Raw genomic sequence first — 27,901 nt, 5'->3', positions numbered from 1 at the left:
ATTTCACCACTCTTAACGAAATTCAGTTTGCTTCCCTTGACGTTCCTCAGACTGGCATGCTTTTGGCAAATTTCAGCCACAGCCTAAAGCTGTGGAGAAATTTTCGCTAGCCTCAGCGAAACTCTTTTGGATCTCCTCTCCCCAAATTCCTCAGCATGTTTCCTCAAACAGGAAAATTTGACGTCGCTTTTGGTGGTAGCTCTCCCTTCATGTAGAATAAGGGCAGGAGTACAGAAGACAACACAGCTCCCCCCCATATCCCACAACAAACAACTCCCCCCCCCTTTGATATTTATACCCATAGCCTACCCCTTGAGCCAGTTCCCTAACTTGTGGCCAAGTCTATTAAGGCAGGAGGGGAAAGGCCGTGGACCCCCTCCGGAGCTCCTGCAGACCCCTGGACTGTGGACCCCTGGTTGGGAATCCCTAGCTTAGTTGTTACCTACAGGTGAACTTCCAGGCAGAGAGGCCAGCATCTTCTAGATGTTAACTCTAGCCACCATAGGCCTGGTGGAAGAGCTCTGTCTTGCAGGCCCTGCGGAACTGGTTAAAGTTCCGCAAGGCTCTGATGTCATCTGGCAGAGCCTTCCACCAGGCCAGGGCCAAGGCCAGGGCCGAGAATGCCCTGGCCCTAGTTGAGGCCAAGTTCATCGCTTTGACACTGCAAATCCATTCGCCACAGACCTCCCACTCCACACGGGGTGGTTTGCTTTTATAAACTCTTCCAAAACGATGGTCAACAGAGCAGCGGCGAACGAAGACGTCCTTGGCCTTGCCGAGGAATTCATAACAAACTCAAGACCGAGCTATTTTGGGGGATTGTTGCACATGAAGTCATCGGGCTTCCCAGATGCATCGAGCGGAAAATAACCGTTTGGTGGGACGGTTTTGCAAGCACGGCGAAGACGCCGCTGTACGCACCGTTCTGACCTCCAGCCATCTGTTGGCAGCCGAGAGAAACAAGTACGCAATGTTGTTGGTGTCCGTCAGTTCCAGCATGCGCTGCTTAAACCTGGCTTCGTGCCTGCAGATGACGAAAACGATTCTCGCATTAAGCAATTCACTTTTTCACGCCGTTCTGAGGCTGTGACAAGCACAGCGGACTGCAAAATCTCGCAATCCACACTGGACTGATGGACTTCCACGACAAAGGGTGGCCATAAGCACTTTTTAAAGAAAGGGAATAAAACAATATCAGGTATCACGAAGCTGCCTTATCTTGAGTTTGATGATTATTCTGTAACTTGGTTTGAACGACTGTAATAAAGTTTGATTGATTGATTGAGGATTGTTCGATCAAAGTCAGTATTGTCTAATCTGTCTGTCCTTCCATCCATCCATCCATCCATCCATCCATCTATCCATCCATCCATCCATCCATCCATCCATCCATCCATCCATTCATCCATCCATCCATCCATCCATCCATCCATCCATCCATCCATCCATCTATCCATCTACTGCCCACCCTGAAGGCTCAGACCGGTTTATATGAAACAAGAAACGATACAGGTAACTGAGATTATTGAGGGCACTGCTTTTCCTCTGTGTATCTTTTTGTAGTTTAAATAATTGTGATTTTTATCTGGGATTTTTTACACAGATGTTGTGTAAACACTCCCGGCAGGGAGTGGTGGGCAACGAATCAAATCAAATCAAATCAATGATAATAATAATAATAATTCCATTTATAGTAATACTAAGGTGACAAAGACCATCAACTCAACTCATCCTGAGACCTAGTAGGTTGGGTGGATTTGTAGCATATAACCATATATGGTCATGTTGATCCACCCACCCCCTCCCCGAATGGCCAATGATGGACCTGGAGTGGGGAGGAAGGGAAGGGGCCTAAGTGGGCATGTCCACAGCTTGGCTTCCCAACCATATTCTGCACGATCACGCCACTTCTGGGGTTTCTCAAAGCCTGACGAATATTTCAGGGGATTCTCAGCAATAAACAAGTTAAGAAAGGCTGGTATAATGCCGTAGATTCCACTGTACTCATAATCTCATCATCCTTCCGCAATAATTAGGCTTTTATATTGTTGCCCTCCCCAAAACACAGCTCAGAGCCATTTCATCATCCGTGGATTTCTCTGTGCGGGGAAAAGAGTCCAGCCTGAACTGCAGGGCTGCTGCAGCAGTGAAATGTTTAGAAACATATAACTGCTGGTCAAAGACCAGCTGCCGTTGTATATAAATCAGAGCTGTGCTTCAGGGCTGGTGGAAACAAGCAAGCACAGCTCTCGGCTGCTTTATTATAAATGGCAAGAATAGGGGGATCATCTAATTTAAGATTCTCCGGCTTTTGGGCGTGGGGCCAGGGATCCATTTTGCAACCAGAAATGGCTTTACAACACATAAGGCCCAAGCTAACATCCCTCTAAATCTGGGATTAGAGAAAGAGGAACCTACCCCAGGGGCTGGGAGGGGCCTGGAGAAGTTATTCCGTTCCATTCATGGTCCTTTGGACCCAAGGTGCATGTTAGATCAAAGAGGTATATCAGCAGGCACAGATTGAGAATCAGCGTCATATCCAACAAATCCAAAGAGGAGTCCCCAAGAACAAACCTGAATGCTCTGATGGTGGTGAGGCCTTCGGCTGTTTCCGAAAAGTGGCAGAGGAGAGGCAGCTGGGTGCTGTCGTCGAGCTCCTGAAGGTCCCTGTGCCCAAAGGACAGAAGGGAAGGAGTAAATGATTTTAAGAACCATCCCAGAAAACAGCAGCTTACAGCGTAGATGCCCTTATTCTAAGCTTCTTTGTCAAAACTTTCTTCCTCTAAAAAGGGTGACGGACATTGGTGCCTGATGATGATAGAATCATGGAGTTGGAAGGGGCCTCCAGGGTCATCTAGTCCAAACCCTTGCAGAATGCAGGAAACTCACAACTGCCTGCCTTCCCCCCGGGACCCCAATTTCATGACCAGGTGATACCCCTCCAAGAAAACCAGAATCCCTGGCCAGTCTGGCCTGAAGGAAATTGACCTCCCGACCCCAAAGAGAGCCAGTTTGGTGTAGTGGTTAGGAGTGCGGACTTCTAATCTGGCATGCCAAGTTCGATTCTGCACTCCCCCACATGCAGCCAGCTGGGTGACCTTGGGCTACCCACGGCCCTGATAAAACTGTTCTGACCGAGCAATAATATCAAGGCTCTCTCAGCCTCACCCACCTCACAGGGTGTCTGTTGTGGGGAGAGGAAGGGAAGGCGACTGTAAGATGCTTTGAGACTCCTTCGGATAGAGAAAAGCAGCATATAAGAACCAACTCTTCTTCTTCTTCAGTAATATCAGGGCTCTCTCAGCCTCCCCTCCCTCACAGGGTGTCTGTGGAGGGGAGAGGAAGGGAAGGGGATTGTAAGCCACTTTGAGACCCCTTCAGGTAGAGAAAAGCGGCATATAAGAACCAACTCTTCTTCTTCTTCAGTAATATCAGGGCACTCTCAGCCTCCCCTCCCTCACAGGGTGTCTGTTGTGGGGAGAGGAAAGGGAAGCTGCTTTGAGACTCCTTTGGGTAGAGAAAAGCAGCATATAAGAACCAACTCTTCTTCAAAGTGGCGATCGGCATTTCCCTGGGCATGCAAGAAAGGGCCACAATCCCTTCCGCACAACCACTCACAGTTTAAGTTCACAGAACCAGCATTCCTCAGCGTGGCCACAGCATTGACTGACAGGCACCAACTGGGAAGGCATTCGACATGTTGGAGTACTCACTTGGACGCCACGCGGAAGTATTTCTGGATGAAATAGAAGGCGATCCCAAGTGGCACGAGAGCCAGGAGGAAGTAAGGCGTGGCATACGAAATCATCCCAATCGCAGACAGGCACAGCAAAGTGGACCGTGTGAGCGACTCCAAGGTCGGAGGGATGTGCTGTGGCAAAAGCGATTGGCAAAGGTCACGTTAGGACAAACCTTCTTCGGGAGGGGAAAGGTGCATTTCGTCTTCACTCATGGTTGCTTTGGCAACAGGGTTGAGGAGATCCATTCTCCAGCACCATCCACCATGTCGTTGCTAATCTTTAACCTGTTTGTTATCATCTTCAATTGATTTTAAACAAATTCTGTTTGCTTAAATTATTGCATTTTATATACAGCTTTGTACACCGCCCTGGGCCGGTTTGCCCAGATCTAAAAATCAAATGAATAGATTCAATTAGATTGATAGAGAGTTGGACAGACGGACGGACGGATAGACGAACGGATGGACAGGTGGGTGGATTGGACGGACGGATGGACGGACAGACAGATTGATCAAACCAACAAAGTTTTTTTTGTCTGGGTATAAACTTTTGTGTGCATGCACACTTCCTCAGTTAGATTGAAACAGCCATTACTGCCGTTAATCATAGAACCACAGAGCTGGGAAAAGACCTCCAGGATTGGTGATGTCTTTTTCCGTGTATCTGAAGAATGCTGCACACGTTAAAAAGCTTATCAGCACAAAAGCTTATACCCAGAATAAAATTTTGTTGGTCTTAACCAGGGGTAGTCAAACTGCGGCCCTCCAGATGTCCATGGACTACAATTCCCAGAAGCCCCTGCCAGCGAATGCTGGCAGGGGCTTCTGGGAATTGTAGTTCATGGACATCTGGAGGGCCGCAGTTTGACTACCCCTGGTCTTAACGGTGCCATTGGCCACAACTTGTGTTTTGCTGCTTCTGATCAACATGGCTACCCACCCGAATTTATAATGAAAACGGTAATGGATAAAAAACAGTTGAAGAAAGTGAGATTCATACGGAATAGAAGAAGCAGTGTCAAGAAAAGACTAAGAGTCTGGTAGCTCCTTAGAGACTAACGCTATTTGCGGCAGGGCATGAAGTTTCAAGAGTCACTGCTCGCTTTTTCAGGTATCTTGAAGAAGTGACCAGTGGCTCACGAAAGCTCATCAAAACCACACACAAAGGGCATCTCACCTTCCTAGGGACTTTAAAACCACACTCTCCTGATAGGTGTTTATCCACACTCCGCCTAAAAACTTCCAACTCCACCACCCACTAAGGAAGCATATTCTGTCTACAAGTAGCCCTTACCATCAGAAGATGCTTCCTCACATTGAAGTGGAACCTGTTTTCCCATCATTTGAACCTATTCTTCCTAGCCCTTGTCTCTAAAGATGCAAGAAACAAGTCAGCCCCCTCTTCGTCTCCCTTTGACCGTTTATGCACTGGAGGTTTCTTGCTGTGCTGCAGGCTGGAGTTTTGGTTGTGGCAGGTTGCCCCACCTCTTCCTGTACCCACACGGGGTCCATTTGGCCCAGTGCACCTAATCAGCCTCCAATTTGTGCTCCTGCATGGGAGCTGGGGCAGTGAAGTTCCCAGTGCATAAATGGTCTTTGAAACAGCTATCCTAAAACCCCTTGCCCTCTTCTTCTCCAAGCTACGCCTATCCAGCTCCCTCAACCTTTCTATGTAACCTGAATGTGTTAATCTTTAAGGGCTCCTGGACTCTTACTCTTTTCTACAGCTACAGACAGATATAATGGCCCATCTTGATCTATCAAAGTGAAGAAATGGTCACAGTGTTAAACTCGGACTGGGTGGGACCCAGATTCATGCTCTGCGCCATCCTTGTTACTACCCATATTCCTGTGCTTTCATTTTGCATCTTCCTTTGTGATGGTGGCACCGAATCCTGCGGTCATTAACATTTCTATGTTGTTCACAGGAAGCTCATCCAAACAGATGGGGAATAAACCTCAAACTCTGCCTTGCAGCAGATCAGTGAATCCTGCCAAAGGCCGATTCAATGGGCTCACCTGATCGATAATATTTGTATCCGCAGAAAAGCGATTAAGAATCAGCCCCAAGGGGGTTGTGTCAAAGAATCTGTGGGACAGAAAAAAAAAATAAAAGAAACAACAAAGAGAAAATGTCATTTTTTTCCCCCAGTGGGGAGCAGAAAGGAGGGGCACTGACCAATACAAACTGCAGTGGGGAGCAGAAAGGAGGGGCACGAACCAACACATCGATTTGGGCCGATGTTCAGCCACAATCCATGAACAGAAATGCAAAATTGTGGTTCATGGCCATCCCTATTCCAGAGACCTTGCGGTTGCAGTACTGAATCCTTGACCGCTCATTTCATTCGGTCTGTACCTGATTGGGCCAAGGATGATCTTGTTGAGGAGATTATGGTGAAGGTTTTTGGCGGCCATGAGGCCCATCCATTCGACGGTCAAGGAGGTCACAAGGCAAAGGACGATCCCCGCAGCGCTAAGGGCCGTGAATATGGCTACGTAGCAGTTCTGTTTAAGAGACAAGAAACATATTTCTGATCTTGGGAAAGAGACCATTTATTTTCCTTTGATTATGAAACACCCTCCAAGGGATGATGCAGACACCTCTGGTATGGACCAGCTGATGGGTCACAGAAGCTCCCAAAGGTTTTTATTACCATAGTCCATGAACTTCCTGTTTAAATGAGTACTATGTTTGCATAAAACCAAAGGGGGGAAATGGAATTGGTGAATGTAACTCAGTTTCAGCATCTGTTCTGTATGATTGAGGCAGTTAGCAGGGTCAACTCTGGGTTGGAAAACTCATGGATATTTGGAAGGTGGAGCCCTGGGATGGCAGGGTTTGGGGAAGGAAGGGAGGTCAGTGGGGTACAATGTCATACAGGACACCCCCAAAGCAGCCATTTCCTCCAGGGGGAATGATTGTTGGCTGAAGATGGGTTGTGATCTCAGGAGATTTCCAGTCACCGCCTGGAGGTTGGTAACCCTCATGGGAGATGCAACGCTTTGGCTGCCCAAGAAAGTTGTGAGCTCCCCCTCACTGGCAGTCTTCAAGCAGTGGACAGATATGCCCTCCGCAGGGTTCTTAGCTCTGCAGGTGCTGATCTGCTTGTGGTCCCTGGCCCCAGGGAAGCACACTTGGCCTCAACCTTTTCAGTCCTGGCCCCGATATGGTGGAATGACCTCCTAGAAGAGCTGAGGGCCCTGACGGAGCTGTCTAAGTTCTACAGGGCCTGTATAATGGAACTCTTCCTCCAGTTCTTTGATTGAGGCCAGGGTCAGGAACAACTTGGGTCCCTTCTCTGGCAGACATTGTACCATCAGATGAACCCCCCCCCCCCATGGTGATTGGCTGAAGATCGGGAAGAATTAGGGACTAGGCCAGGGGTAGTCAAACTGCGGCCCTCCAGATGTCCATGGACTACAATTCCCAGGAGCCCCCTGCCAGCGTTCACTGGCAGGGGGCTCCTGGGAATTGTAGTCCATGGACATCTGGAGGGCCGCAGTTTGACTACCCCTGGACTAGGCCATTGTCAATTTCACTTCCAAGTCCATCCCCTTTTAATAAACGTTTTGCAGTCCTGCGTTCCTATCCTAGGTGCTTTGACTACAAGTCCTTTTTGGCAAACCGTTACCTTGCTCTCTTCAATGGAACCTTCCTTAGAACAGAAGGTCTGGTTCTGAGTCTGGTTTTGGTTCTTCGAGGTCCACTGGGCCAGCCAGTAGTCAATGGCCACAATGACTGAATGCTTCAACAGCTTAGAAATGATCATCAGGGAGAGTAAGAAAAATCCCCCAGAAGTGAGGTAGCGCCAGCAGGTTTTCCAAGGCATCTTGGTCCTCAGTCGCATCGCTGTAGACATGGTGTCATCTTCGTCTTCCTCCTCTTCTTCCTCTGATGGGCCACAAACAGCACTTCATCACTTCATCTGCCCAATGTCATTTGGATCCAAAACGACCCCCTATAACTTGGGAAGGCTTTAGGATTGCATTTAATAAATCTCAAGAAGACACAACTTTTTGCCTTTTGGTTTCGTTTGCTTCAAATGAGCAAACCAGCAAGCCAACGGATTCCTTTGACTGCATGAACATGACCTCTGCAGGAAGCCCAAGAAGAAAATGGCCACAGCTCACCCTCACCTTCATCCTCGTCCTCCAGCTGGGCCTTCGACTCCCTCGGGTACATGGCTCTGCGGAGAGTCTTCCTTTCCAGCGTCGTTTGGTCAGCTTCCATGTCCTGCCGCCCAAATTGTATAGGGTTAACAGCATCTACCGGCCCCTCCCTGTCAAAAGGAGCTCCTCAGACCACACTCTAGCTCCAGAAGATCAGAAAACAAATTTAGGCTGATGTCCGTTTGTTTTTAACATCAGATGCTGTATTGAACTTTAAACATATCTATTTTAGATTTTAAATTAATTTAATGAACTTTTAATTATTGTTGATGTCAGTACGATACACACGGCCGTGAGCTGGTTTGCTGGGTAGGGTGGCATATAAATAAATTAATTAAATAAACCCTGAGTTGGGAGATGCTTGGTGGTTTCAGGGTGGGCAAACAACAGAGGGGAAACAAACTCAACCGAAAATCTTCCAATGTGTGCCAAAAGAGTGAAGCTACGACAAACAAAAAAATTACAATATTTGTTATAGAGTGAGTCCATATCAAATTTAAAACATTAGGGGTCTGAATGCCAGGCTGTACAATTTACAAACATTCCTGGTGGATGAATATGTCCTATCAGCCACATAAAATCATTGAGCCTTCCTCAATGGCTACAAATACATTAAATATGCACAATACACATTCAGAGAGTATTATACACTTTTTGCAACCAGGTTCTAGGGTGCCCGTTATTTGCAGTTACCTTTTCTAATTCCTGGTCCTGGCGATTCATCAGGGTTTTCCAGTGTTCGTAGAGCTCAACGTCATTGTTTTGGATGTCCTTCAGGGTCCCTTCTCTAAGAACCGACCCATCTTTCATGGCAATGATCTAGGGAGGAGAACAAAGAAAGCTATTTGTTTGTTGTTTGATTTATAGCATGGCCCTCTCCGCTTGTGAACTCGGGGCAGTTTCCGTCAATAGATAAAAACGTTCATAAATATCCTAAAAATTAAAAACTATAACGCAAAACCCCATACCCCAGGCTTCTTCAGTCTGGCCTGCAGGAATTGGCTGTAGGCCAGGTGTATGTGTCTAGCCTCAACGAATGAGAGAGGAGGGGAGGGGAGGGCCCATGATCTTAGGCCACCATGGCTTCAACCATAGGCCTGAAGGAAGAGTGTCATCTTACAGACCCTGCAGAACTGTAATAGCTCCGCCAGGGCCCTGATCTCAGAAGGAAACCCATTCCACCAGACTGGATGTCCAGGCAGATGTCTTTGGGGGCCAGGGATCATCCCACAAAAACACCCAGCTACTTCTTTGGAAATCAGCAAATGCCTATTAGCACTGCATCCAATAGTGGCTTCTGTGCGGATGATAAAAACCATACAATGGGTTCACCCACAAACAAGGGACTGAGTCTCCTAAGGCTATGTAAGATATGCAGGTTCTCTCTTACCCAATCTGCATGTGGTAGGTACTGCAATTTGTGGGTCACTAACACAAGTGTCCTTTTGTCATCCTTGAGGAACTTCAGGATACCTTCTTGCATCAGGTGGTCACTCAGATGGATGTCCAAGGCAGAAAACGGGTCATCCTGAAATGATGGGGAAAGGCTGTCATGAACTCGTTCTTATTGCTTCACAAATGGCACCTCATAAAAGATGAATGGCCACCGCGAATATTTGTATTTATTTGTTCAATTGCGGAACGAATCTCGGGAATGCCACAGTAGGGACACAATCCCCCTAGGCTGACATGCAGAGCTGATGACATCATCACCCAGCTGGATGTAGTTGGCCAGTCCTGAGTTCATTTTGGGGGGGGACATTTATGGATTTTAAAGCCAGACTGCAACCGTCCTGCCTTAGTGCACGGGACACTTTGGGCTGGATGCTAGGCCTTCTCCCACCAGGACTTCTTCCAATAGAAAACTTTCATTAAAGGAACTCTTAGAAGAAAGAAGTAAGAGGATCCAGCTAGGCAGAAAGGTCCCATTGACCATCAAGTTGCAGCCAGACCACAGAGACCCCGTAGTGCAGTGGTCCCCAACCTTTTTATCACCGGGGACCACTCAACATCGGGGACCACTCAACGCCTTTTACTGAGGCCCGGTGGGGGGGTAGTTTACTCCTCTACTCTCACCCACTGTCCTAACGCTCTCTGATCGCTATGGAAATGTTTAAACATCCCTTCAAAATAAGATACAGACACGCCACAACAATGAACATAAGGAACATTTTATTTTCATGGAAATTTTAACTCATGACAGTTAAACTGACAGTTTAACTCATGATGGGGGGGCGGGGAGAAGGCGTCCTTCGGGGCCCACCTCCAATTAGTTGAAGGACCACATGTGGTCCGCGGCCCACAGGTTGGGGATCGCTACCGTAGTGGAAAGCTTGTTCTACCCAAGGAAAGAGCTCCTGTTGGGAGAATGGATCTGTGGGGTGCAGCCCTCTTTAATCAAATTCAATCAGACTGAGAGGTTGAACCTACCAAGGGAGTGTCAAATTTATTGTTGTTGAAATACTGTTCTAGTTGGTATGTTATTGTTATATTCAATACTGTTATTGATTTGGTAGTGTTCTATGTAAATGTTCCAAAATGTTTTATGTAAATCAGCCAGAGCCGTAGGGAAGGGCGGTATAAAAATCTGAATGAATGAATGAATATTGAAATTCAAATCATAACTTCATTGTGTTCCTAATTAAAAGCTGCCAACTTCAATGGTGAAAGAGAAAAGAGGCCATATGGAGTTGAAACCCAAAAGAGACAAATCTCACCAGGAAGACGAGGTTAGTGTTTTGGTAGAGCGCTCGTGCCACACAGATGCGTTGCCTTTGCCCTCCGCTTAAGTTAATTCCCTAATGGATACAGCAGAGAATGAATGAACAAACAAACAAACAAACAAGCAAATGATTATGGTCTTAGGCCAGTACAGTAATACCTTCCAGTAGAGAATCCATATCTGCCTTCTAAATAAATGTTGCATGGACAGTGCCTTATACAATGCAAACTGTTCAACAGACACAACCAACAGTGACACCCAGAGACCCAAAATGGATGACAAAATGGAGGCAAACAGAAGAAAGGAATGACCTAGGGAATGCTGGTACATCAGTGGAAGACATAAAGGGATTATTCCCCCAAGTTGTCTTTTGAAGACCTCTGGACTCTTGGGTTTAGTAGGCCATATTGCCAAGGCAACCTTGTGTAGTGGAAGAGATTGGACTTCCATCAGTCACACTTGTACGGAACAGGGGCAGGAGCAGACACTTAATCTAGCCTGGAAGGTGGAAGTTACCACCATGTCAGTAAAGTTGTTGGTGGCACCATGGGAGCTGCAGGCAAGCAACCTAGAGTTGCCAACCTCCAGGTAATGGCTGGTGATTTCCCATTATTCCAACTGATCTCCAGGTAATAGATACCAGTTCACTGAGAGCAAATGTCAGATTTGGAAGGTGGACTGTATGGCGTTATGTCCCATTTAACACCCTCTCCAAACCCTTCTCAGGGTCCACCCCCAAAGTCTCCAGGTCATTCCCAAACTGGAACTTGCAACCCTAAAACTATCTCAGATTGTGTGACCTCTGTAAGCAGGTCAACAGGAGAAGAAAGACCACCCTTCTTTATTTACCCGTTCACCAATTTCGGTCTGATCCCCAAAAGGTAGAAGGTCAATATCGGGCTGCAATGAGCAGGCATCTGTGACGGCTTTGTACCTGTTGGAGGAACAGGAGGCACATCTAATGCAAAACTACATTGGAAGATGAAAGCTGTATTGCTTTCCACAATCTGATCCTGGGCAGGGGACAGCTGGAAGGGGCCAGACAGGGTTGAACACAGAGTTTGGTCCATCTAGTCCAGCATCCTGTCTCACACAGTGGCCAACCAGTTCCTCTGGAAGGCCAATAACAGGACATAGATGCCAAAGCTGTCATAAGAACACCAGAACAGCCCTGCTGGATCAGACCAGTGGTCCATCTAGTCCCACATCCTGTCTCACATGGTGGCCAACCAGTGGCCAGTCACTGTGGCTAGTAGCCACTGATAGATTTATCCTTTATGAATCTATCTATCCCTTTAAATCTGTTCATTTCTGTGGCCATCCTTACATCTTCTGGCAGTGAATCCTACCTTGGAATCATTCACTGTGTAAAGAGGTTTTTTTTTTCCCATCCCGAACCTACTGTCCATCACATTTATTTGATGCCCTCAAGTTCTAGCATTTGTGGAGAGGGGGGAAATTTTCTCTTGGCTAACTCTCCCCACCCAGTGCATAATTTTATAAACCCCTATCATCTCCCCCTTAATCATTCTTTTTCTAAGCTGAAATGCCCCAGACTCTTCAGCCTTTCTCCAGAGGGAAAAAGCCCCAACCTTGTCTTGTGTTTTCCATCTGCCTGGCTACCTTTAATCTTCTAGCTCCAATCAAGACCAAGGATGGAATTCTGAGAGCTATTCAAAGCAAAAAGAAATTGTGCTTTACCTCTGTTTATTAAATGGGCTCCCAAAGGTAATGTTTTCCTCCACCGTGGCATTCAAGAGCCAGGGCTTCTGGGCTGCGTAAGCCACGGTGTATCTGCTCCTGATGATAGAAGTGCACATGAATACATGTTAAGTCCTGGGAAATTGGTGCCTTCTGGACGAGGCACACTGAACTTGGGTAAGAGGCAAAAGCACACAAACAATTAGCAGGCGTCATAACCAAGGAGAAAAGGAAAAGGTGAGGTTAAAAGAGCACCTACTCTCTGACATGTGTTTTATCCCTCTTCCCCAGATGGCAAACTGACTGGTTTATCTGCACTTTCTTCCAAGTATGTAAAGATATTGTGTGTGTGTGGGGGGGGGGGTGTGTGTATGAATTATGAACTCAGCCTTTAATCAAGGCATCCCGGTCCCACATCTGAACTCATGTCCTATGGGATGTCATATTGGATTGGAATAGACATGTATGTAGCCCAACAGGCATTGGTCCAAGCTGTAGGAGATCTACCAGCACGGTATATTTCCTTTATTGATTTGTCTGAGCATGCTCTAGAGCAGGGGTAGTCAACCTGTGGTCCTCCAGATGTTCATGGACTACAATTCCCACGAGCACCTGCCAGCAAACGCTTGTAGGGGCTCGTGGGAATTGTAGTCCATGGACATCTGGAGGACCACAGGTTGACTACCCCTGCCCTAGAGGAGTGTAAAGAACATTCAGAAAGGTTTGATCGGATCACATTGCAAATTGGGAACACATCCAATGTTCCTCTGTAGCTGCACATTGCGGAGAAAGATCACCACGATGGAGCATCTCTCTTTGGGGAAATCTTGTCAGCCATTTTGAATCAAAAGCTTTCCAAATAATCTCAGATCCTGCGATGAAAATTTGGAAAACCAGTGACCTATCGTATTTAATAACGTCTGATGACTGGTAGGCAATTGTATTTCTATTTTACTATATATGTAATAATTTGTTAATTCAGCAGCATCGGACAGATGATACACAATAGTAATTAGTATTTTCTGAGAGTTTTATATGGGAAGTCTGCCCAAACCGATAACTGTAGATAACAAATCAACAAATCAAAATGATTCACATATCAGCATTAATATGTCACTTTCAAAAGGAAAATTGAAATTCTGAATTGAAAGTTTCTCGCTCGGAATTTCTTGAATGGCAAATGTGGTAAATGGTTGGCACTTCTGAATATTTGCTGATATTTCATTCAGTCCTCATTGTTTTGGGTACTATTCTGATGTGTCAAATTGGATCCAGTGGCTGCTCTCTACAATTAGATGAAAAGATATAAGGATGCCATGAAAAAGTGGAGTGTTGGTTAGAAGCATACGAAGGAATCCAACCAGTTCTCATATTTTAGGAGTTTAGAAAGCTTTAAAAAAAATGTTGAACTATGTTAATAATTGCTTTTCAGTTATCAGGTGTCAAACAGTGGCTGGATCCAACCCAGCGGTTCCCAATCATTTCCCTTGTGCTAGGAATAAAAATTGAAATGAAATTTCAACTTTTAAGTGAACATCTATACATCTAAATTACTCTATTTTGGAACAAAATTGGAAGGATTGTGACTCTTTGGCAGTTATCTGGTTCCAGACATGGAAACTGGATTTTGACACTTGGGATTTGAACCCTGAGATGTTGACATTCGTCATCCAGCAAGCAAGTTTTGTATGAAACAATACCCTGTAGACCAAAATAGAAGGTTTGTTTGGCAAATCCATTTCAACACGGTCAACAACTCAGCAGCACAGAAAGTACTTTTTAATCCTTTCCCCAGTTCTTAGTTATGTTTGTATTCATAATTGGGGCTAAATTCCCAGTTGCTCTCAGTTACATGAAAATTTAATGTGGCCTCTTCTCTGTATGATTTCTGCCATATCGATACCTACATTTCTGGCCCAAATCCAATTGCATATAATTAAAAAGAGAACCCAGTCCATATAGAACAGGGAACATGTGAGAGGCAATATCAATAGAAATAAAAACAGTAAGACCCAGTTCAGACAGATACAAACAAGCCAAGGTCTCTGTGTGACTGAAGGCAGACAGGCCCTCAGGTGGAGGGGTACCAGCTTGCTGATGGCAGAGGCTCATGGGAATTGTAATCCATAGACTACATGGAGAGCCACCATTTGGCCATCCCTGCCCTATAGTGTCGATCCATGTTGCATACGACGGCAGGAATCTTCTGAATGACTGTTTTTGCAAACAAAGTCATAAACAGCGAGCCATCGCAACATCAGAAAGGAAGCCTGAGGATTGGCCCACTGACCCGGACACCACCCAGACACCACCTGGACAGGGCCCGCCTTTGCGACCCAGACAGGGCCCCCTACATAGCAGTTTCTGAATTATATATGGTAAAGATTACATTTAGGCAATCATGCGTATGCAGTGCTGGAAGATCTCAATTTCTTAAAGCAAAACGCTTATATAGAATTTTGAAAGGGACAGTCCATTACATGCTAATACAACCATGTCAATTCTGGTTCTAGAACATAGCCCCAGATTCAATGATTAAATCATAGAGTTTGAGGCGAAGGCTAGAGCCTTGACTTGGCATGATGACATCACTTCTGGCTCACACCAGGAAGGACATCCTGGTGTCGGCCCTGCCCCCTGTGATCTCTCACTGGTTGCCAGCCGTGGGGTAACAACCCTAATGCCCATTAGAGAATTAATTTCATACAGAGTCACTGGCCGGTCTGGTAATTGTCTGAACGGGGTCTTAACGAGGTGCCCCCAAATTCACCCAATTTGGAATTAAAACAGATAAATCCATTTCCCTAAAAGATTGGGAACCACTGCATTGAAGAGGTCTATTGGTTAATGCTAGTCTAGCAGATGGTTGTAATCATAGGATGAGAACAAAAGTGTCGATTGTAGAGTACGAAAGGCAGAGATTCGAGACAATCCTGAAGAGGCAAACAGTTGGCATCAAAGTACCCCGTTAAAGAATCGCGGTAATACCTCCGGCTTGCTTCAAAAGAAGAATCGGTTTCATTTGCACTGCAAGTCACGGTAAACGATATTTTAGTCGTGGGAAACAGACAACAAGCTGGCGAACAAACTTCACATACCAGGGGGAATGTTTTGCCATTAAAGTAAAAAATATCCTTAACAAAAAATATCCTTATATTGAAGCACAGGAAGAAAGGCACTTATGTTTCATATTCCATTATGCATAACCAAACTCACGCATTTTGCTAGAAACTCTGACCAGTTCTTTTTTTTTTTCAGATGAGACCTTCAGTTGGACATGCTTGCTTTCCAGGGAAACCTGAGTACAAATTCAGCGCAGGGGGTTCATACTGTAAACCCACCCAGCCAAATGAGATGTTGGGAGTTCCATGACCGGAGAATTCATGGGGATTTTCGATTTGGCTATCAAGCACATGAAATGATGACTTCCCCTGGACAATTGTCCTGATCCAAAATGGCCCCAGGAAGCCCTTATTTGCTCAAGTAGATATGGATATCGGGATGTTGACTACGGTGAGAAGAGTCATTGATTGGACAAGTTAAGAACTTTGGTCAACTTGACAGCACCCAACAAAGTTGATGGGCAGGAGGTTCAGGATGGACCAAATGCTCCTTTACATTGGGGGGGATTCAAATGTGGAATTAGCTGCCAGAAGATGTAGTGATGGCCACAGGCTTAGACAGCTTTAGAAGGGGTTTCAATAGATTCATCTATCAGAGGCTAGTAGCCATGGTGACTAAGGGGAAACTCCACATACAGAGGTGGTCAACGTCTGAATCCCAAAGCCAGGAGGCAACATCTGGAAAAGGTTTCGGCCTCTATGCCACAGGACTCTAAATTTGTCCTGCTGCCTCGGACCAACATGGCTACCCATCTGAATCTACTTGGGAGGTAAGGCGAGGCTGAGAGAGCTCCGAGAGAACTGCTATCTGAGAACAGCTCTAAGAGGACTGTGAGTAGCCCCAGGTGACCCAGATGGCTGCATGTGGAGGAGGATCGGGGAATCAAACCTAGCTCGCCAGATTAGGTGCCGCAGTTCTTAACCACTATACCACGCCGGCTTTCCAGTTTGACACTGACAATATGATACACAAGACTTTCCAGCTTAAATAGGAATGAGGAGCACAGCTTGACTGCAACAAGAAATGGGGACATGCCCACAACTGGAAATACACAGCGGACAATAACTAGCACGGTTATTCACACTTGCGTTATATGGACATTTTCAGTTATTCGAGGGGGATGAGATGAAATTTTAGAACAAGAAAGGAAAGAACATGGGATCAAGCAAGAGATGCAAATGGAAGATGTTTTCAAACCAGGAATGGAATCCTGTTAAAGTTAACCCTGATTTCTAATACACCCACTTTATGCGGTTTGAGATGTATAATTCCTACCCGTTAATAATTCCTCATCACCTTTTTCTCAAATTCAGGGCTGGGCTTTTCCACAAGGCGTGCAGCAACAAGGAAGTCCTCTTCTTAGGCAGATTGTAAGAAGGTGGGCAGAAGGGATTTTTGTCCATGCTTGGCTCTTGGGGCCCTTTCTTGCATGTCCAGGGGAATGCCCTTTGGTCACTACTTTGGGGTAAGGAGACAAATTTCCTACAGCCTAGACTGGCCAGGAATTCTGGTTTTTTTGGGGGGGGAAGGGGGCATCATATGGATATAGGGGTCATTATAGGTGGACTGGTAGTTGTGAATTTCCTGCATTCTGCAGGGGGTTGGACTAGATGACCCAGGAGGTCCCTTCCAACTTGAGGATTCTATGATTCTAGTACTAAGAGAATTCTTATGTCAAATTGAGTTGGCAAGCCCTTCTTGAAGCACACATGAGGCTGCTCCCTCCATTGAAGTGAATGGAGAAACTCTCTTCCAGATTGGGTCTAGCCCAGACAACCCCCAGTCTCCACTGCACATAAGCAGCCCTGGCCCCAGTTTATGGAAACCCTGTGGGACTTCCAAGGCAAGGGGCCAACAGAGGTGGGTTTGCCATGACCTGCCTCTGCGTAGTGACCTTGGTATTCCTGGATGGACTCCCATTCAGGTACTAACTGGGGTCAACCCTGCTTCGTTTCCGAGCTCCAGTGATGTCCGGTCACCCTGGGCCATTTCTGGTCATTACAGTTGGGGAACTTCAGCATTTTGTGGAGTGGTTTGAGCTCTCTTACGGTGATATGCCTTGCAGGATTCTTGTGATAAAATGGAAAAATCTGCCCTGATTTTAGGACCCAAAATGAGGGATTCCAGGGACTGAACCTTCTCCAGGCAGGCACGTGATCCGCTGATGAGTTATGGCCCCTGGAAATCTCATTCTCTCACTGTATTTTGAATTCTTGAAAAGACAGTTCCCTGATACCTTCAGGAAATAGGTCCTTTACCATCGTTGAGTAAGTGTGTCAGTGACCTCTGGGTAGGAGAAGAAAAAGAGTTGTTTTATACTCTGCTTTTCACTACCTGAAGGAGTCTCAAAGCGGCTTACATTCGCCTTCCCTTTCCTCTCCCCACAACAGACACCCTGTGAGGGAGGGGAGGCTGAGCCCTGAAATTACTGCTTGGTCAGAACAGCCCCATCAGGCTCTGTGACTGGCCGAAGGTCATGCAGCTGGCTGCATGGGGAGGAGCAGGGAATCAAACCTGGCCCACCAGATTAGAAGTCACCACTCTCAACCACTACGCCCACCTCACTGGCTTCAGTAGAACAACTGAAAGATAAAATATAACACGATGCGTGCATAAAAGGCACACAGTGTTATCAATTCTGGACTGGGGAATTCCTGGTGATTTTGGAGGGGTGGGGGTGGAGAGGGACTTCATGTTTCACCTCCCTAGGTGGCCATTTCCTCCTGGGGATCTGATCTGTGGCCCCTGCGAGGTCTCCAGCCACCACCTGGAGGTTGGTAACCATACCCAAACAATGATGCATCCCCATTCACGTCCCTGGTGATATTAATGCATTGATGCTCCCTTTGCTAGTTTGCTTGCTGGGCGTCAGTTCTCAAGCATGCAGAAGGATGTAGTATCATGTAGTAAGATGGAAGGAATTAGAACCTTGGTTATCATCACCAGAGGGACTGAAACCAGCAGGTCTGTATTTTGGTATACCTGAAGTATCCTCCTGTAGCCACTTCTCTCTCGGGCAGCCTGAAATCATCAGCAAAACACAACTACATTCGTTTATGTGACTTGTAAATAAATGGATAGAGTCCGTATCAGCCTTTTTCAACGTTTTGACCATGGAGGAGCCCCTGAAACATCTTTCAGGTTTCAAAGTGCCCAAAAACTAGGCCGGACGTGTGGCCAAGTCAGGGGTGGCCAAACTGCGGCTCTCCAGATGTCCATGGGCTACACCAGGGGTAGTCAACCTGTGGTCCTCCAGATGTTCATGGACTGCAATTCCCATGAGCCCCTGCCAGCAAACGCTGGCAGGGGCTCTGGGAATTGTAGTCCATGAACATCTGGAGGACCACAGGTTGACTACCCCTGGGCTACACAACTCCCACGAGCCCCTCATGGGAGTTCATAGGGGCTCATGGGACTTGTAGTCCATGGACATCTGGAGAGCCGCAGTTTGGCCACCCCTCAGAAAAAAGAAAGCTGAGGTGCTCCAGGGGATCTGTAACGTTGGGAAGCCCTGGTCTAGACGATAACAGCTGGGTCATTTTCTTTCTAAGATCGTCTGTGCCTTTAAGGATCTGAGCCTGGGAGAAAGGTGCTGCAGAGGTGGGGTCTTGTCTTGGAGACAGGATCCTCTTCTTTGGACAATTGAAGGCCTCAAAAGGTGTCCTTCTAATGCCTGCTTTCACCATCTGCACAAAAAATCCTGGCCTGGGCAAGGATAAATATGCTTGTGTATTAAGGGTCATTAAGTCGCTTCCAGCATCGACTGCCCTGACCAGGTAGAAGACGGGAATAGGGTTTTTGTGTGTGCAAAGTGACATCGATTTGCAGCTGACATACACCGACTCCAGTAAGGAGATTTTGAGGCAAGGGAGAAGCAGAGGCAGATGGCCATGGCCTTCCTCTACAGAGCTTTCCTTGATGGTCTCTCATCCAAGCCTTCTGGTGGCCCCAAAAAGGGGCTTTCAAGGCAAGAGAGAAGCAGGGGTGGTTTGTCATTGCCTTCCTCTACCGAGTCTTCTTGGAGATCTCCCTTCCAAATGCCAACCCTCCTTAGCTCCTGAGACCTGGCAAGGCCATACTTCCCTTCCAGGAGTAGGGTTTACCTGGCTTTCTTGAAGGCGGATCAGGCATTCTGACTTTGAAGCTGTTACAGGAGCTATCATGACTTCTGCCTGTATTCCAGTGGTGTATTTAATAGCTTTAAAAACCTTATTACCAGATGACGCATGAGAGCACTAAATCCCTTCATGAAATACTGTGATTGCTCTACTGGCTGGATTCTCCATGATTTGTCAAATTAAGAGGTGGTGCCCCGCTGAAGGCCATGGATCTAAAAACAAGAGCTCCCGTCCCTTTTTGAAAGGAACCTTATTTTCAGGGCAAAACTCACCGGCTCCAATGAACCTTCCCGTCCAGCGTCTGCATCTCTCCGAGGATAGCAAGGAGGAGAGAAGATTTGCCACAGCCAACTTGACCCACAATCATCGTCATTTGGCCTGAGATGGAACATCATTAGAAAATCAGACCAGGATTTCATTAAGAATGGGAAATTGGTGATTGTCAGAATATGTACTGGACGGGGCTTTTAACTGTTGGTTTAGAGCAGGGGTAGTCAACCTGTGGTCCTCCAGATGTTCATGGACTACAATTCCCATGAGCCCCTGCCAGCAAACGCTGGCAGGGGCTCCTGGGAATTGTAGTCCATGAACATCTGGAGGACCACAGGTTGACTACCCCTGGTTTAGAGTACTTTATTTTAATTTGATTTACCCACCTTTGACCTCACAGGCATGAATGTGGTTCTGATTAGCAAAACCAGGAGGAGGCCAAGGGGTTACATCTCTCCCTTTTCCATGGTGCCAGTCCCAATCAGGGCCCTGCACAGCAGTGATTTCACTGACTATTAGAGCGGGTCTTCAAGTGGAACAGGCTTTCTCGGGAGATGGTGGGTTCTCCTTCTTTGGAAGTGTTTAAGCAAAGGCTAGAGAGCCACCTCCAGAAATGCTGATTCTGTGAACTTAGTCAGATTGTGACTGGGTGGGCAGAAGGGATTGTGTTGTGGCCCTTTCTTGCATGCCCAGGGAAACGCCGATCACCACTTTGGGGTCGGGAGGTGGCCGGGGATTCTGGTTTTCTTGGGGAGGGGCATCATCTGGGCATGGATTTGGGGACACTGTGGGTGGGCAGGCAGTTGTGAGTTTCCTGCATTCAGCCAGGGGTTGGACCAGGTGACCCTGGAGGTCCTTTCCAGCTCTACGATTCTTCTTCTTGAAGAAGAAGAAGAAGAGTTGGTTCTTATATGCCGCTTTTCCCTACCCGAAGGAGGCTCAGAGCGGCTTACATTTGCCTTCTCTTTCCTCTCCCCACAACAGACACCCTGTGGGGTGGGTGAGGCTGAGAGAGCCCTGATATCACTGCTCAGTAAGAACACCTTTCTCAGTGCTGTGGCGAGCCCAAGGTCACCCAGCTGGCTGCATGTGGAGGAGCACAGAATTGAATCTGGCATGCCAGATTAGAAGCCCGCGCTCCTAACTACTACACCAAACTGGCTCTTAAGGGCTGTTAGGGGTACTCAGCAACAGATCTCCTCAAATTCCATCTAATTGAAAAGTAGGAAAGAAGAGATACCTGTGGGCATCATGATACCTGCCAACAGGCATTTTTCAAAAGCAGATCGGACCCGGCAGGGCTTTTGCTCAATACGACATCTGACTGGCATTTGGAGATCAGATTTTTATAGAATTGCTTTGACAGCACCTGCCACGGCAGTAGGAACATTTTTACTGTGCAACTGAAGTCAAGCTGTGTGTTCATTTATAAAGGCATTAAAAAGGCATTTAAAAAGCTGTGTGTTTGTTTATAAAGGCGTACATCTTTTTAAAGTCCATTGACTATGATGTACCCAGGATGGCACTGCAGAGCAAATTCTGGTTTCCCATTGAAATCGGTGGGAATGATGCTCAGCTCTTTATTGGCAGCTTATATGTGAAGGGGCTGCTGAGCTAAGCTGGCCCTTGAGCATTTTGTATAGCCCATTTTATTTAACATGGTTTGAAAACCATCTGGAGGCTGTAGACTCAAAGAGAGGAGTGCCTGGAGCCAAGCAACGTCGAATAAGCAGAGCGATTCGTCCTACCTGTTGGGATTCTGATATTGATGTTCGATAAAGTGGCTAAACCACTCCCCCATGAGAAGTAGCCATTGGTTACCTGCAATGCAACCCCAACAAAGACTTTTGTATTGCAAATCAAGAAGAAAAATAAAGCATCTAGTGTAACTCCGACCTGCCGTAAAGCCACTATCTGTGTTCAGTCCTGATTGTCCTTCAGACTCCTCCCCCAGCGTATTTCCACTGACGCCAATGTGTTCAAAGGCAATCAATCTGTTCTGACCGATTACTTAGGAAACTGGGCTGTTGATGGCGTAACAATAAATAACGGATGAATAAATAAAACTTTGGCCACCTCATGAGAAGGAAGGACTCCCTGGAGAAGAGCCTAATGCTGGGAGCGATTGAGGGCAAAAGAAGAAGGGGACGACAGAGAACGAGGCGGCTGGATGGAGTCACTGAAGCAGTCGGTGCAAACTTAAATGGACTCCGGGGAATGGTAGAGGATGGGAAGGCCTGGAGGATCATTGTTGATGGGGTCACGATGGGTCGGACACGGCTTCGCAACTAACAACAACAACAACAACAAAAATAAATCTGGTTTGGCTACCTTGATGGCGAAGTCGTCTATGTCTATATGGCGGCTGGGTATCCTCAGGGTCTGTTCGCAGCTGTCCAGATGATGCCGGATGGGATGCCTCCGGTTGATAGCCTTGGGGTGCTACGTTGGTTGGAATCAAAGGAGAAGAAGCGGAGCCAGTTTCATTTCCGCCAGAAAAGAAAAGAAAGAAAGCAATGTTTTATATGTTTTTCTTAAGCATTGGGCGTATTGGAGGGAGCGACTCGATGTCTGGTGTAGAGGAGAGGCCTTACCAGCCCTGTGTGTTTCTTGCAGGATTCATACGTCAGGGCGCTATCTCCGTTTCTCCAGCTGTCGTCGCCGATCTCATCGCTGATGAGAAATTCGTTCAGCTTTTGTACACTTGAGAGAGAAAGGGAGAGGATATGAAGTATTCTGAAGACGTACGGTCTTCTTCCATAGGTTCCCGTCGAGGAATAGAGATGGCACAGAAAGTCCCTCTGGACTGTCCCGTAAATCAAAGACGTTTGTTTGCTGGGCACAGGAGATAAGGCCTTTTCAGTGGTAGCCCCACGATGATGGAACAAACTCCACAGGGAGATGTGCCTGGCCCCCTCCCCGACGCAACATAAGGAAGTTTTATTTAGGACTGCGTTTGGTTGAGTTTACTCACAGTCCTGATTTAAAAGTTTGCTTTAATGTACTTTATTTGATGTGTTTTATCGACATTTGTAAGCCGCCTTACGCTCCATAAGGAAGACAGCTAAAGATGGTTTTAAATGAATACAACTGATTTGTTTGTGTGACTGGCATATTGCAAATCTCAGTGGATACATTTATATTTCATGGCACTCTTCCTCAGACTAATGAACTACCATCATAACAGTGGAAAAATAAGGCAAAAGCTAATTTTGACTTTAACTCTCTGGTCTCGGGACAAGACTGTTGCCAGCACAACTTGTCACTTGCAGGAATGTTTTCACTCTTGGGGGGAGAGGGATGTGTCCAGCAACAAATGGTCAAGGGACAGCCCTTAATCATGAACGTAGACAGTTTTATTTCTCCAATGTTTTTGTGAACTACAACTGAACTGAAGGGGACTGACTGGCTGTTTGAGCAAAGAACTGTCAGATGGCTGTATTTGGATGTTGTGATGCAGTTTACTAATTTAGCATAATTAGCTATTGCCTTATATTTCCACGGTTATCATAGAATCATAGAATCACAGAATCCTAGAGTTGGAAGGGGCCATACAGGCCATCTAGTCCAACCCCCTGCTCAACGCAGGATCAGCCCTAAGCATCCTAAAGCATCCAAGAAAAGTGTGTATCCAACCTTTGCTTGAAGACTGCCAGTGAGGGGGAGCTCACCACCTCCTTAGGCAGCCTATTCCACTGCTGAACTACTCTGACTGTGAAAATTATTTTCCTGATATCTAGCCTATATCGGTTGTTGTTCATTTAGTCTGAGGAAGATTGCTTGCACTCGAAAGCTCTCGCCTTGGATAAATCTTTATTGGTCTTAAAGGTGCTCTTGGACTCTATTTTTGTTGTGCTACGTCAGAGCAACATGGCTACCCACTTGAATCTAGGGTTATTGTTGTGAGAAAATGTTCTAAGCTGTTTTGAGTCCCGACTGGGGAGAAAAGCAGACCGGAAAGGAAATGAAACGGGGGAAAAAATGTTTTTGCTTGCCAAAACGACATGGAGGAGAAAGAGTTAAGCCCCTTTTCACCCCTTCCTGTGTAATCTCTAATGCCATTCGGCCTGCCCGGTGGCTTTCCTCAGCCATTTCAATGGAAGGCGTCCAGTCACAAATTCCCAAACATCTCCTTTGTGTTGACCCCAGGGTTCAAGCCCTCAAAAGGTTTCTCCCTTGACAGAATGGCTACTCCTTAAAATGAGCTTGGCAGAAACATGTAAGTACTTAAATACGCTGGGAACAAGCACTTAATTCTCTGCCGATAACTTGATGGATGATAACGGAGCGGAAGAAAATGGCCTCGGATGAGTTATCCTTTGCTAGGGAAGCGGCTTAGGCTGAGAGAGACGGATGAGGAGGGATTCAGCTGCGGAAGAGTTGAGCTTTGTCCTGTCAAAAGAGAGATCTTCCGATGGTCCAGATATACAAAGCAAGATCAACGTGCATTCCCGGCGTTAACAGCCGTGCTAAATATAGCGTTAGGGGGGAAGGAGAGAAAGCACGACTGGAAATTTAAACAAAGGAGAGTCTACTAATCTCGTTGGAAGGAACGGTGGCCAAATGCCATGTTTAGGGCTGAAAAACGGCTTTCCCTTAGAAGATTCCTTGGACTGCTTTTCCAGTCTGTTCTTGCAAGGGAGACTATTCAGTTTCAAGTCAAAATCGAGAAGCTAAGAGGGTTTGGTAATGCCCGTTTTGCTTGTCTGAATCCAGTGGCCCCTTTCAGACCAGCAAAATTTTATTCAAGGTATAAGTTTTCATGTGCACACACACTTCCTAAAATGCAAGGAAATTAAACATCCTCATCATGCTGTATGTCAGGCTTTCTCAACCAGGGTTTCGTGAAACCCTGGGGTTTCTTGACAGCCCTGGAAGGGTTTCCTGAATGGGTGGCAGTTAATTATTTTTCAATAATTTTTTAAAAAATTGTTAAACATGTATCGGGTGATATGACCATATCAAAGAGCCTCTTGTGGCGCAGGGTGGTAAGGCAGCAGCCATGCGGTCTGAAGCTCTGCCCATGAAGCTTGGCGTTTGATCTCAGCAGCCGGCTCAGGGTTGACTCAGCCTTCCATCCTTCTGAGGTCGGTAAAATGAGGACCCAGCTTGCTTGCTGGGGGGTAAACGGCAATGACTGGGGAAGGCACTGGCAAACCACCCCGTATTGAGTCTGCCATGAAAACGCTGGAGGGCATCACCCCAAGGGTCAGACATGACCTGGTGCTTGCACAGGGGATACCTTTACCAATAAATCGAAATAATAATAATAATAATTACCTTTATGACCATATCTGGTCATGTCAACCCAACTACCCTCTCCAAAATGGCCAATGATGGGCCTGGAGGGGGTGGGAAGGGGAGGGGCCCTGGGTGAGCGTGTCTACAACTCTGCTTCCCAACCATATTCTGCATGATCATGTCACTTCTGGGGGTTCTCAAAACCTGAGGAATGTTTCAGGGTTTTCTCAGTGGTAAAATAGTTGAGAAAGGCTGCTGAATTCTCATTTACTACTCATCCCTACCTGGCAATTCATTCTGAGGAAATTTGTATGCACACAAAAATGTATCCCTTGAATAAAATTTTTGTTGGTCTTATCAGGGCCACTGGACTCAAATTTTGTGTTGTTGCTTCACACCAACATAGCTACCCAGTTGAATCTGCTTTGGATGTGTCACTCATGTTATGGCGAAAAAAATACAGGAAGCATAGGATAGTGGTTAGAGCAACCTTTCTTGTCTTTTTTTTTTACTGTTGAGAACCCCCTGAAACATTCTTGAAGCTTTGAAAAACCCCAGAAGTGGTGCAACCATGCAGAATATGATTGGGAAGCACAGCTGTGGACATGCCCACCTGGTGCCCCTCCCCTTCCCACCCCCTGCAGGCCCATCATGGGCCATTTGGGGAGAAGGGGGTAGGTGGACATGACCATATATGGTCATATCACCTGAAATGTTTACCACATTTTGTAAATATTAAAATATTAACTACCTCCCATCCATTCAGGAAACCCTTCCAGGGCCGTCAAGAAACCCCAGGGTTTCATGAAGCCCTGGTTGAGAAAGCCTGAGATAGAATGTTGCCCTGGGATCCCAGAGAGCCAGGTTCAAATAGCTGCTTTGTCATGGAAGACCGTAGGTGACCTTGGGCCAGTCAGTGGACAATCCAACTCAGGGTTTTCCTTCCATTTTGAACCTTAAGGGCACATTTGAAATTCTGACACAGCAAGGTGGGAGAAGCCACAAAATGGCTGCCACGGGAAGCAGAGCCAGCCAGAAAAAGATGGCCACTGCTTTAACCGCAGCAATACAGTTTAGACTGTTGCGCTGTGGTGGGCATTTGCTGCCAAAACAATGTTTTTAAAAACCTGCACAGCCAATCAAATCTCCAATAGTTGATCAGCAGTCTTGCTGGGGGAAAAGCCATACCTGGCTCCACCTGCATCCGAAGAATGCTTGGAAGGTGCCAAGATAGGTATCAGTTTGCACCACGGCGCTCTCAGCACAACGTTGGCGACGCCTGGTCTAACCAGTATGCCACACTGCTTTCCCATTGGATTGCTGGTTGGACTCAAGTGAGAAGGAGGCGTTTTCAGATATTGATACGGATGACATCACATACCTGATGACAGCCTTGACGGCGAATCGAACAACAGTGGAGAGCAAGAACAGTGGCGTGACCAGGATGTGGAACAACGACAGAGAGGCGAAGGCCTGGGCGGGACTTGGTGGATGCTCTTCGGAATACGTATGAGTCACGAAGGTCTATAAGTTCAGAAGAAAGAGAAGTGGGAGGAGCTAAGGTGGCTTGGGAGGAAACAGAAGACGGAATACGAGGAACCACCCTCTGTTATTCCTGAAGCCAAACGGTTCGGTTCCAGTTAAAGTTGGGGAGGAAAGGGGGCCAAGAATAATAGTGCAAAACAGGTGAACTGGGTTTTTAAACTGCCAAAACTAATCCCCCCCCCCAAAAAAAAAGAGAACCTCAGAATATAGCAAGCTATTCTGGTGTCTTTGCCAACCCCTTGATGAATTGTTGACAGAAAAGCAGGTTGGCAGTTTTATTTAGATACAGAAGAAAAGATATAGAAAAAATTCCGGGTTGCAGCTGGCTGAGTGTTGGAATTCCTTATCTTTGTTGCTTTCTTGGCTAGGAGTTCTCGTACGTGCAGTCTTAAGGCGACAAGAAGCTCTAGCCGTTCTGCATATTTTAAGACAAGCTTTTAAACTTTGAATATAACACATTCTAACCATGTTTGTATGAACTCAGTAATGTTAGTGTTGTATAGCAAATTGCAGTTTCTTCTGAAGAAGCCTTTTTTAGGAGACACACTTGGTGTGGCTACAGGGGATCCCAAATTTGCTTGCTCAGCTGCGTTAACATAAAACTCCTTCCAATGAAAAACAAAACAAGCAAAGAACCGGCCTAGAACCTCTCTCCACGGTGTAAACATTTTCCATTTGAAGGAAGAGTTTGCAAGGGGTCGACACAGGAGAATACTCATGAATGAGAACCCTATCAAACTCAAGTGGTACGATCCATTCCCTCCCACTCTATTCTGCCTTATTCACAGACCCAGGTTAAGACCTGGCTCAACGAAAACTGCAAAAAACAGAAGCTTACCGCGAGGACAGCTGCAATTGGTATAGCCGCATTCATAAAAACTGCAAAAGCAAAGTACAACCGTTAACGCACTTTATACACCAAAACGGAGCAGAGTCTATCGAAGAACAAGTTTGGAAAGACCTGTGAACTTTCCCCTGAATATTATTCCTTGCCTATAATCAAAATATTGAACAACTCTGTAAGAAGCCAAAATAAAAAAAAAACCCAAAACAACTCTTTCCACTGCAAATCTGAAACAAAAACAAACTTGGAAATATTATGGTTTGTATATTTTCCCGAGCTGGGGAACATATTCCCCAAAGAACTGTCAAGTTGTGTGCCATAGTTAAAATGTTGAGTTTTGTGATGGTGTTTATGCAAAAGGATGTATTGAAAAAATACCAGGGTTATAAGTCACGGGTCAATTGAAACCCTAGGCTGGCAATTCA

The 27,901-nt window shown here is 46.3% G+C and overlaps 1 protein-coding gene across 13 annotated transcripts in view; it reads right to left on the bottom strand.

Annotated features, from left to right (window-relative positions):
* Nucleotides 1-27,901, bottom strand: part of ABCC9 (ATP binding cassette subfamily C member 9) — a 73,683-nt gene that overhangs the window by 15,072 nt on the left and 30,710 nt on the right. For 3 of the 13 annotated variants that reach the window (XM_077340214.1, XM_077340215.1, XM_077340213.1), the window contains exons 12-31: nucleotides 27,471-27,511; nucleotides 26,469-26,611; nucleotides 22,441-22,549; nucleotides 22,178-22,288; nucleotides 21,595-21,667; nucleotides 19,849-19,954; nucleotides 18,441-18,479; nucleotides 15,300-15,362; nucleotides 12,336-12,434; nucleotides 11,484-11,568; nucleotides 10,630-10,710; nucleotides 9,303-9,440; nucleotides 8,606-8,731; nucleotides 7,874-7,976; nucleotides 7,375-7,634; nucleotides 6,099-6,247; nucleotides 5,759-5,828; nucleotides 3,714-3,871; nucleotides 2,575-2,667; nucleotides 922-1,024 (exon numbers count right to left, since the gene is read on the bottom strand). In XM_077340214.1, the coding sequence (XP_077196329.1) occupies nucleotides 922-1,024; nucleotides 2,575-2,667; nucleotides 3,714-3,871; nucleotides 5,759-5,828; nucleotides 6,099-6,247; nucleotides 7,375-7,634; nucleotides 7,874-7,976; nucleotides 8,606-8,731; nucleotides 9,303-9,440; nucleotides 10,630-10,710; nucleotides 11,484-11,568; nucleotides 12,336-12,434; nucleotides 15,300-15,362; nucleotides 18,441-18,479; nucleotides 19,849-19,954; nucleotides 21,595-21,667; nucleotides 22,178-22,288; nucleotides 22,441-22,549; nucleotides 26,469-26,611; nucleotides 27,471-27,511 (2,150 nt within the window). The remainder of the gene's footprint in view (nucleotides 1-921; nucleotides 1,025-2,574; nucleotides 2,668-3,713; nucleotides 3,872-5,758; nucleotides 5,829-6,098; nucleotides 6,248-7,374; nucleotides 7,635-7,873; nucleotides 7,977-8,605; nucleotides 8,732-9,302; nucleotides 9,441-10,629; nucleotides 10,711-11,483; nucleotides 11,569-12,335; nucleotides 12,435-15,299; nucleotides 15,363-18,440; nucleotides 18,480-19,848; nucleotides 19,955-21,594; nucleotides 21,668-22,177; nucleotides 22,289-22,440; nucleotides 22,550-26,468; nucleotides 26,612-27,470; nucleotides 27,512-27,901) is intronic. The other 10 variants (XM_077340226.1, XM_077340224.1, XM_077340217.1 and 7 more) reach the window with 9 other exon arrangements.

Source organism: Paroedura picta, chromosome 5, assembly GCF_049243985.1.
Source record: "Paroedura picta isolate Pp20150507F chromosome 5, Ppicta_v3.0, whole genome shotgun sequence".
NCBI lineage: Eukaryota > Metazoa > Chordata > Lepidosauria > Squamata > Gekkonidae > Paroedura > Paroedura picta.
Note: the sequence above shows the minus strand (reverse complement) of the source record. Positions and strands in the feature narration are given on the sequence as shown.